A 10,107-nucleotide genomic window follows, 5' to 3' on the forward strand; every position below is an offset into this window, starting at 1 on the left:
AGTTTCTTCTTAAAAAGTTGGAGCCAACAAATTTCACTTAGTTTGGGGCTTGTTCCTCAAGCATTAGTTCAATGATTTGTGCCTGTATTTATGAATTATATGTAGTGGTAAAACATTTTTACTCTCTTCTTCCCTCTTGGCCTCACATTTTCTTATACTACTTTTTTTTTTTAACAGAAATTTTCAAATACATGAAAATGGACAGAATACTATAATGAATAGTCTTAACAGACATCAGTGTATGTCCAGTCTTGTTTTCCTTTATAATCACACCCACTTTTCTTGTCCCTTAAAGGCTTATTTTAAAGCAAATTCCACATACCATGTCCACTGTCACTGCTTCTTTTGATGTGTGTGTCTAAAATATAAGGGCTTTTTAAAAATGTATAACCACAGCCATCATTACACCTAAAAATTAGCAGTGGTTCTTGAATATCGTCATATACCCAGTCATTATTTAAATTATTTAAATTTCCCTGATTGCCTCATAATTTTTTCCAGTTGGCTTGTTCAAATCAGGAGCAAGAAAAAAAAAGGTCCATATACTGTATGCTTTATTCTAGAGTGCTATCCAATAGAAATGTTACGTTGAGTCAAGTATGTAATTTAAGATTTTCTAGTAACCACATTTTTAAAAATATAAAGAAAACAGGTGAAATTAATGTTGATAATACATCAACAATATATCAACATAACATATTATATAATATATTTAACCAGTATAGCTAAAATACTATTTTTTGAACATGTAGTCAATAAAAATTATTGATGAGATACTTTACATTTTTTCATACTAAGTCTGAAATTTAACGTGTATTTTTTATATTGAAAGCATATCTCAGTTTGGATTAGCCGTTTTTCAAGAGCTTATTAGCCACATGTGGCTAGTGACTCTCTCACTGGACACTGCAGGTCTAGGAGTTTCCCCTTTCCTCCGAAGAAGCAGTCATTTGTCACATACGTTTACACACATTTTGGATTTTGCTGATTGCATTTCTGTGGTGGTGGTCCTCTCTCAGGGTAATTCCTGTAAATTGGTAGGTAGACCTAGAAGACTGATCAGATCACTTGATTTCAAGTTGAAATTCATTTTCTTTCTTTCTTTCTTTCTTTCTTTCTTTCTTTCTTTCTTTCTTTCTTTCTTTCTTTCTTTCTTTCTTTCTCTTCCTTTTTCTTTCTTTCTTTCTTTCTTTCTTTCTTTCTTTCTTTCTTTCTTTCTTTCTTTCTTTCTTTCTCTTGCAAGGATGTTTCATAATTGGATTCCATGTTCCTCAACTGTTATTTTTTTAAACTGAGCCTCAGAGAGGTTAAGTAATTTCCCCATGGTCACAGAGCTAGAAACAGTTGGGATTTGTACCTAGGCCGTCTGGCTGCAAAGTACATGCCCTTAACCACTATACTATCATGAAATAAGAATCTCGTATGGCCCCGTGCTTTATATCTCATGAGATTTTTATAAAGGAGATAAATGAGTGGGTTGATGCTAAGTGAACAGACTTTGTGGATCACCTACTGAAGTACCCCAAATCATGTCTTACACAATAAATGCTCATGACTACTCTGTATTGAATTTCTCCCAGTTTAAAGTACAGAATTACAAGCTATGGTTCCCTATCTGTTTCCTTCTTCCTGCGTTCTGCCCTAACCATGCCTTTTAGAAATTCTTCCCACACCGGGGGCGCCTGGGTGGCTCAGTCGGTTGAGTGTCGGACTCTTGATTTCAGCTCAGGTCATGATCTTGGGATTGTGGGATCGAGCCCTGTGTTGGGCTCTGTGCTTGGCAGGGGTCTGCCTGGGATTCTCTCTTGCCCTCTGCCCCACCCCCTCCTCGTGCTCTCTTTCTCTCTCAAATAAAGAAATCTTTAAAAAAAGAAAAGAATTTCTTCCCGCACCCATTCTTTGTGCTCTCTACTGTGTATTGACTGGATGATTTTTCCATTTTGCCTCTGTAGGATTGGTTCGTTGTAAACCCAACAACAACCAAAAGCTTTGAAAAGCTAATGAAGATAAAGCAGCGGCAGCAAGAAGAAGAAAAGCGGAGGCAGCAGCACAGGAGCAGAAGGTCTCTGCGAAGGCTGCAGCAGCCTGGCATCGAGCTTCCTGAGGCAGAGCTGAGTCTTAGAGTAGGGAAGGATCAGAGGAGGAGTAACGAGGAATTGCTAGTGTCGACCTCCCGTAAGGAACCGGAGCAGGAGCCGGTGCCAGCACAGTTCCAGAAAGTAAAGCCCCCAAAGACTAATCATAAACGAGGAAGGAAGTAGGCAGGCAGTGTGGAAGCTCCTAGGAGAGCGGATGTGCCGCTGTTGTCACGGGGACCTGTGCTGGGAGGACTGAGTCACGGGGGCTGAGCGAGGGGAAATGTACTCTTTCAGCTGTTTGTGTAAGGCTGTGACTTTCTCAGCTCATTCCTCCTGTGTAAATTTCACCGTTCTCCCTATTTATTCACTTTGACCCCACCCCCACCCCCAACCCTTTTGGGTAGGTTTTCCTGCTATTCCTCATTGGAGTCCTCTTGTTTTTCTCTTATCTTGCCCAAAGAGCTCCCTCTTAAGGCCAACTATGGGCCCCTCTTGCCCTGTACAAAACTGAGAAACCCGTTTGGTTGTCCTTTTCCTTCCTGGGCTATAGAATGTTCTTGGACTCTCCACTGATTAAGTAGTCATTCCGTCATCTCGCTTATAAAACAATTCCAAATTAATTTTTTAAAATCATACTGACTTATCATTTTGTATTTGTGATATAACAATCCTAGAAGCTAGAACTGTTGTCACTCATATAATAAGCTTATCCTGTCTCCTTGGGAAACAGATTTTATGGAGGCTGTTTGTTCTCTCGATATGGTTTTAGGATTGAAAGTAAGAAAATGGATTTAGGATGAAAAAGCTAGAACCTCTCTACCACTGGTTTTATTGGGAAATGTTTTGTTTGTCCCAAGTAGCAGTGACTGTCTGACTAGACCCACAAGCATGAAAAGCAGCCCAAACATTAACATGTCCCAAACGTGAAAATGATTGGAAAGAAGGAAGTAGAAGAAGCAATAAATACTGCCTCGACTTTCTTGGGGCTTGAGGCCTCATCAGTTGCTATGATCAGTGCCCTCCAGAAGCTTGTTTGCTCCCCCAGTTTTAAGGATTGAGAAATACCACATTGCACTTGATGTTTTGACCCAGAATCCTAGTGTTCCTGGTAATGCCACTAAGATTGGTAGCCAAGGTACACATTCCTTCTCCTCTGGACTTGACCTCACTTGTTAGTCTACACTGTGCTAAGTCTTTATTCCTCCCTTTAGCCAACCTCTGTCTCTTGGAGTTTTCTGAGAATATTGTCCTCTGTCCTCTTTTTATGTGGAGTTCTGTCCTCTTTATATCTTGAGACTTTTGACACCAGATGTAGATATTTCTCTGGTGTTGGAAAGAAAAATTCCTTTTCTGTACCTCATGCCTACCTGATAAAAAATGTCTAGTGGGCTACTTTTCTTTGAGGCTGGCTTTCTCTGGAGCATTGTTCAGAACAGCTCTGTTGTTGGGTTTCTAGATTCTCTTCCCTTTCTCCACAAATATTGGTCTTATATATTCTTGCCAATTTTGGTGGCATCTGCCACATAAAAAGCAAGGACCCTGAACCCTGATATGGATAAATACTACCTTTTCAAATTCTGAAAGGCTGTTACTACTCTTGAACTCTGTATTCTGTGCTGCTCCACATAGCTTTAAAATGTGGGCTTTTGTGAAGACCACTTTCAAACAAGGGAGCATTGAAACCAGATTTGGATACTGCCAGAATAGATAGTTTTGAAACAAGTCAAGGATGTGGTATGTCCACTCTACATTTTCATTGGCAGTTGCACCCTTAAAACCCTTTCGGTAGATGAGGATTGTCAGGGAGGAGAAATGAAGAAGCTATATTAATTTCTGGTGAGTAAGACTTGGGGAATGTTGGGCAATGACAAAAGAAATAAATGACTGTCGGTTAGAATGATGTTTCCAGTTGTTCATTGACTCCGACCTGCTACTTGACTCCTTGCTGACACAGTATATGGGGGTAAGAAAATGGCTAGACGTGGGAGTGCGTTTTAAAGAAGTACCAAATGCGGGGTTGGTAGTTTTTTATCCCCTGAAATCTGCTGGTTAAAATGAGTAATTTGTTTGAGATTAAAGTGAATTAATACAGGAAACTTGTCCAGTCTCATCCGGGGCTCTTGCAGGCACTTTAAAAATTTTTCCTTCCTGGGTGGCTTAAGTCAGTTAAGCATCTGACTTCAGCTCAGGTCATGATCTCAGGGTCCTGGGATTGAGCCCGGCATTTGGCTCCTTGCTCAGCGGGGAGTCCATTTGTCCCTCTGCCCCTCCCCCTGCTCAGGCTCTCTCTCAAATAAATAAATATAATCTTAAAAAAATTTTTTTTCCTTCCTGAGGCCAGGTCTCAGCAGGACTCAGTAGAGAGTATTGTAATCATACTAGAGTTTTTAAATTTTTAAACCAAATTCATTGGAATAATATAAATTTGAAAATATCGAGTATAGCCAGGTGGTGGAGAATGTGAACTCTCATGCACAGTTTGGAACGTAAATTGTTACAATCACTTTGGAAATGATTTGGGAGTATCTAGTCAAGCTCAAAATATGCCCTAAGACTTAGCAGTTTTATTACTCCTGGGTACATACAGAGAAAAATCCTCTTGCCCAGGTGTACGAGGAGACATAAACAAAGAATGATATCATGGTATCATTTACAACGCGTAGCAGAGACTACTAGCTGTCCACCAAAATCTGCTCTCACCTTGCAGAGTTACAGGATTATAGGACAAATGATTAAACTATGTTTCCCAGCCCTCTAGCCCCCTGCCCCTGTAGTGAAGGGGTAGCCAACTAACTGCTCAGCAGAAGAATGTGAGTGGAAGTGACGTGTGTCACATCCAGGCTAGAACTTTTAAGAAAGTGAATGTTAGCTCTATGCTTTCTTTCCCCTTCCTCAGGCCAGATGCAGATAATAGAGTGGCTTTAGGGGGTGGCAGAGCACAAGATGGAAAATAGTTGACGCCTTGACTCATCCCATGAAGGACTAATTGCCAACCAGGAACATCTGTCTGAGACTGCTGCAGATAAAAAAAATACCTGTTATTTGAAGCATTATACATTCTTGGGTTTGTTAGCCTACTCTCATACTAGTCGAATTGTCCATCAGGAGAAGGGATAGAATCATACAGTGGAATACTGTATGCTACAAAATTAACTAGGGCTTCTTGTATCATGAATACATCTCAAAAATAATGTCTGGGAAAAGCAAGTTACAGTGTATGTGAAGTGTGCCATTTATATAAGGTTTAAAAAGAAGCAAAAACAATGCTCTATATTTATGGATATGTAAAAAATATTCTATGCTATATTGTATATATTTGTATTTAGTATATTTATAGTTTAATATCATATATACATATGTATATATGGCATGAAAACATGCACAGGAATGATAAACACCAAATTTAGGACAGTGCTTCTGGGATTCAGAGGGACTACAAGTGAATTTGTAAGTCCTTATTTCTTAAGGTGGATAGTGAGTTTGTTCTGGTCTTCTGTATTGTGTGTCTGAAATATTTCATTTTAAAAATCAGTTCTCACCAATTATTCTGCTCATCTCCTTAAAAGGGAACATTTTAGAAATTTTACTTGTGCTTCATTCTTAACCTTTCATTTTCCCTTCACCCTTTAGTCTTCTCTTCTTTCTGTTTACTTCAATTTCAGCCACCCTGGTCTGAACCATCATCATCTCTTGGCTAGACCATAATACTTTCCTGATTGTTTCCTTCTGATTTTTACTGGCTTGGATACACGCCACGTAACAGCTGTATTGAGTTTTTAAAATTGTAAATCAGACCTCATTCACCTGCTAAAAGCCTGCTGGTTTCCCAGTGCACTTAGTCACTACCTCTTTGTGCTGAAAGGCCTTCTGCTCCCACTGCTAACCCATTTAGCCTCCTCTCCCTCTACTCCACCTCTGTTCTCTGACCATTCCCCAATACACTTTAGCTACATTCACCTTTTAGTTCCTGGAACCTACTAAGCCTAGGACCTTTACCTTCACTGTTCCCATTGCCCAGAACGGCTTCTTCCCTGGTTTTTGCAAGGTAGACTTCATTGTATCATTTAGGTCTTAACCTAAGTTTCACCTTGGATGTCTTTTCCATCGAAAGGCACTTTCTGTAACATCACCCTGTTTAATTTTCTTCATAGCAAAGCAGATTAAAAGTAGGTTGAGAAATTAGTTGGCCAACCTATTGCTCACTTGCAGGTATGGGTTTCAAAGTACCTTTATCAGACGATTCACCCTCAAAAGTCTTCAAGCCCTTGAGGCCTCACTCTGAAAGGGATAGACATAATGCAATACACCAGATTCATTATCTGGGATGATAGGAATTAAAGATAAATGTATGGGACAGAAGTTATCTACTCCCCAGTTAGAAAATTGGGACAGCAAAGGCAGAAGGGAAATTCACAACAGAATAATAAGATTCTAAATCCCTCCTACTTTCCAATTCCTCATCAGCCTTAGTATGTATTTTCCTATGCTTTTTTGTACTTTTGCATCCACAGAGAATAGGGCTTCAAATTTGTCTTGGTTACCATGTTTTTCAAGTTCAGTCTTCCTGTATATTCAGCTCAAGAACCAAAGTATTCAGGTTAAGGTACCTGCATACTATCTAAAATTCTACTTTCTGTATTAAAATTGCAGTTTTATTATGTGTACACTAATATGAGTTAAGACATGCGGAAGCAATAGTAAGAAGAGTGATGGAGTAGAAAAGAGACTGGAGAAAACAGATACATTATAATCTAAGGTTTTTATTTTTAATAACAAACTACACATTTAACAAAAACATTGTTAAAGCTAGAAGGCATTGAGGGAGAAAAAAATTTTCACTCCACAGTTTTAAAGGAATTCATTTTATATAGGAATAAAACTGAAAATTCAGGAAAATTATTTTGAAGTTTTTCATCACTGACAATTTCTGGAAAACAAAGTTGATTTTATTTTCCCATAGAGGAGTGATGTTAAAATATGGGATTATATTCCTGTACTAGGATTCAGGATGCAAATAACTAGTCCAGCCATCAGTAGGGTCATTAAGTGCAAAAAAATTTTTTAAAAACTACCCTAAAAGTCTCTACTAATTAAAAATATTATTTCCAGTGCTTCTAAACAAACATAAGGCACATATTGATTACAAAAGGCATTTCATGTACTATCAAGTGCACACACAGTAGTAAGAAAATGTAATAAGTAACCTAAAACTGAAGTACTTATTATATCTAACATTAACTAATCTTACTTGTTGTTTTAGAATTTAGAATGTTAGGGAAATAGATGGCACAAGACTCTTTAAAGTTGTCCCAGTATTTTAAAACTTTTTCATATGTTTTCCTGAAATAAGCAGTGACCTCATTAATGCTAGAGGTATTTCTTCACAGACAAGATTTTCAAAAGTAAGAGTTGACCTAACAGACATCCCCTTTATCTGCTCTTCCCTTCTCAATTTATTCAAAGCTAAAATTGTCGGGGCTGAGCATCAGACAAAAGGTCATTCTGCCCAGTGCTCCGCCCCCCTCCTCCAGCCTATAGCTCTTACTGAACATGCCTTTTAGTTAGATTACTCTTTCACTTGACAAAACTAGAGCAGGACCCGCCTGGTCACTGGTGCAGACCTGGAAAAGAGCTGAAAAGCACTTTGCCTTCTTTGTGTGCAGCTGACCAAGAGACATGAGGATAACTGATTGTTTACAGAGCAGAAGGCACTATATAAAGTCAATCTGAAATGCTAGTCTTAGAAATCTAACTTAGCTAGATGAAATCAATCACACAACTGTTTGCCTTTCACTACCTCAAGGTGCTTTTCTTGAGTTAGTTTAATGTACTGGTGTTTGGGAAATGGTATTAGGTTATCTGGAGACTTAAGGAACATCCCGTATTAACAAGATCTAATTAAGGAAAAAACCTACTTAAGGAAGCTGGTGGCACAAATGTCTAGCATACCGCTGGAAAAACGCACCTAATCTTTCACACTAACACATCATGATGGATGTTTTACCATAGCAGTCTGAGGTCCCAAAGCCTTCCAAACCAGGTGTATGCAGCACATAAGAATACTCCAGTCCTTATTGAATCAGTGTTATTTTAGGAATTGCTTTGGATTAATCCTTGGTTTGGTACTCAGGGGAGGTGTTACTGTGGCCTTTGGAGCATCCTGTCTTGGGCACCAATTATGCCTTCTTTGCAATCGTTGCCTCCCCCGGATTAAGCACTGCACATACACTGTTCCTGCTGTAGCTGATGCTTCTGATTTTTTAACTGGCTTTCAATAGCCTGCAACTCCTGGCATTGCTGATTTGCTGCAGTAATTTCTTCCCTAACTCCCGGTTCTCTCTCCCGATGCTGCGGTAGAACTCAAGAGTGTACTGCTTTGCTTCCAGCTCCAAGGCCTGGGCCTTCCTGTGAAGCTCCTTTCTTTTTCTCTTTCCCAACTGCCTCATGTCTGGCTCACTCAGTTGTTTCTCCAGGAATGCTTTTTCCTGGAGTAACTGGACCCGGACTTCCTGTTTCTTTGCATCTGTCTCAGCTTGGGTTTTCTTCTTCTCCTCCTGTAATATCTGTATTTTTCTCTCCTGTTTCTCTTTTAATAGTGAAACATTCCTCAGTGCCTGCAACTGCTGCTTTAAATTGAATTGGACCTTTTCCTTCTGCAAGAGCTCCCTTTTAAACACTGAAGTTTGTTTCGCATATTTGGAGGCTGATTCTTGCCTCCTTCGTTCAATCTCCTCAGTTTTTTGTAAATAGTTGTTCCACAGCTTTTCAGGCTGCCTTCCATACTCCTCAGTTTTGTTGGTTAGGTATTCCAGGAAGAATTTGTTTTCAGTCTGGACAAGTAACTTTTCAGCGTACAGCTGCCTGGTCTCCTCTATTAGTAATTCTTGCTGGACTTGAGCTTGTTTTATTTGGTTGGTCAGCTTCATCATTTCCACCATTGCCTTCTCTTTAAACCTCATCTCTGAGTTTCTTAGCTTCTCTGGCTTGAAAAAATTATTTATTAAACTAAGATATGGTGGAGGGGAACTCCTAGAGTCCTTAGCAAACCTGAAGGAAGAACAAGTGAGACATTCCCGCATCAATTCTTAATGAAAATTTAGTAAATACAAAATGCACAATTGTACTGTAATTCATACAAGAAAATATTTTTGAGAACCTATTATGGTTCTGCCACTATGCAAGGCACCAGGGAATACAGCTAGGGGTAAAGATGAATGAGTGTAGTTTACAATTTACAGTACGCATTCACTACGACCCTGTGAGGTATTCCCTCCATTTTAAAGAAGAGAAAACAGGTTCGGAGAATTTAATGACTTGGCCACGATTTACACCGCCCGCAAGTGGTAGAGTGTGGGGTGTGAAACCAGATTTTAGGATTTACTGAACACTGCAGTAGCTACAAAGGACCACAGGTACAGCCGGGTGTGGTCGAGAGTAGCAATACATTTCCCGGCTTTTCCACCACCTTTCCGGTATCCGAGGACACTTCCTGGAGGGAAGCGCCCCCTCAGTACCTACTTGCTCCAGGAATCCAAGCGTTCATCTCCAAAGTCACGGCGTGGTTCACTGACCGTGACTGCCAAGGAGGGAGCGCGGTTGTCGGGAGCCTGCGACACTTGGAAATGGCGTCCCCTTGCGGAAAGTTTTCGCAGTTTCTCCGTTCCGTGCTCCCCCGGTCTCGACGCTGCCCAGCAACCCCCGGGGTCGCACTCCGCCCCAGTCCCGGGCCGGTCCAGCCCTGAGCTGCTGAACCTCATCGGCTGCCGAGTAAGCCCCAGCAGCCGGTTCTCCCGCTCCTTGGGGGCCGAAAGAGAAACGCACTTTCCTCATTTTCGACCCGTGGGGGCCCTGTCTTGGGGATCCCATCTCGTCTCGCCCTTCTGGGGACCAGAGCTTTGCTCCTCCCAGACCCTCCCCTACGACGGTGAGTGTCCCTTTTCCTGGCCCTCTCTAGCCCTCCATTTCCCCGCCACTGTCGCTAGTTGGCTGGAGGCTAGGATGCTCTGGCGCCCGGCCCGCCCCTTCGTCT

The 10,107-nt window shown here is 40.7% G+C and overlaps 2 protein-coding genes across 5 annotated transcripts in view; one reads left to right on the forward strand and one right to left on the reverse strand.

The window, feature by feature from the left end:
- The window catches only part of ZNF512 (zinc finger protein 512), a 31,330-nt gene extending 27,108 nt beyond the window's left edge, over positions 1-4,222 (forward strand). For 2 of the 4 annotated variants that reach the window (XM_027621984.2, XM_027621985.2), the window contains exon 13: positions 1,953-2,261. In XM_027621984.2, coding sequence (XP_027477785.1) covers positions 1,953-2,261 — 309 coding nt within the window. Of the gene's footprint in view, positions 1-1,952 lie in introns of all 4 variants that reach the window. The other 2 variants (XM_027621982.2, XM_027621983.2) reach the window with 2 other exon arrangements.
- Positions 4,223-6,388: 2,166 nt separating this feature from the next.
- On the reverse strand, positions 6,389-9,999 carry CCDC121 (coiled-coil domain containing 121). Its single transcript, XM_027621986.2, is given in 5 exon segments — positions 6,389-8,306; positions 8,309-8,377; positions 8,380-9,125; positions 9,597-9,802; positions 9,804-9,999. Coding segments are annotated over 5 exon segments (1,305 nt in total). The 5' UTR covers positions 9,945-9,999; the 3' UTR covers positions 6,389-8,163.
- Positions 10,000-10,107: the final 108 nt, after the last annotated feature.

Source organism: Zalophus californianus, chromosome 8, assembly GCF_009762305.2.
Source record: "Zalophus californianus isolate mZalCal1 chromosome 8, mZalCal1.pri.v2, whole genome shotgun sequence".
Classification (NCBI taxonomy): Eukaryota; Metazoa; Chordata; class Mammalia; order Carnivora; family Otariidae; genus Zalophus; species Zalophus californianus.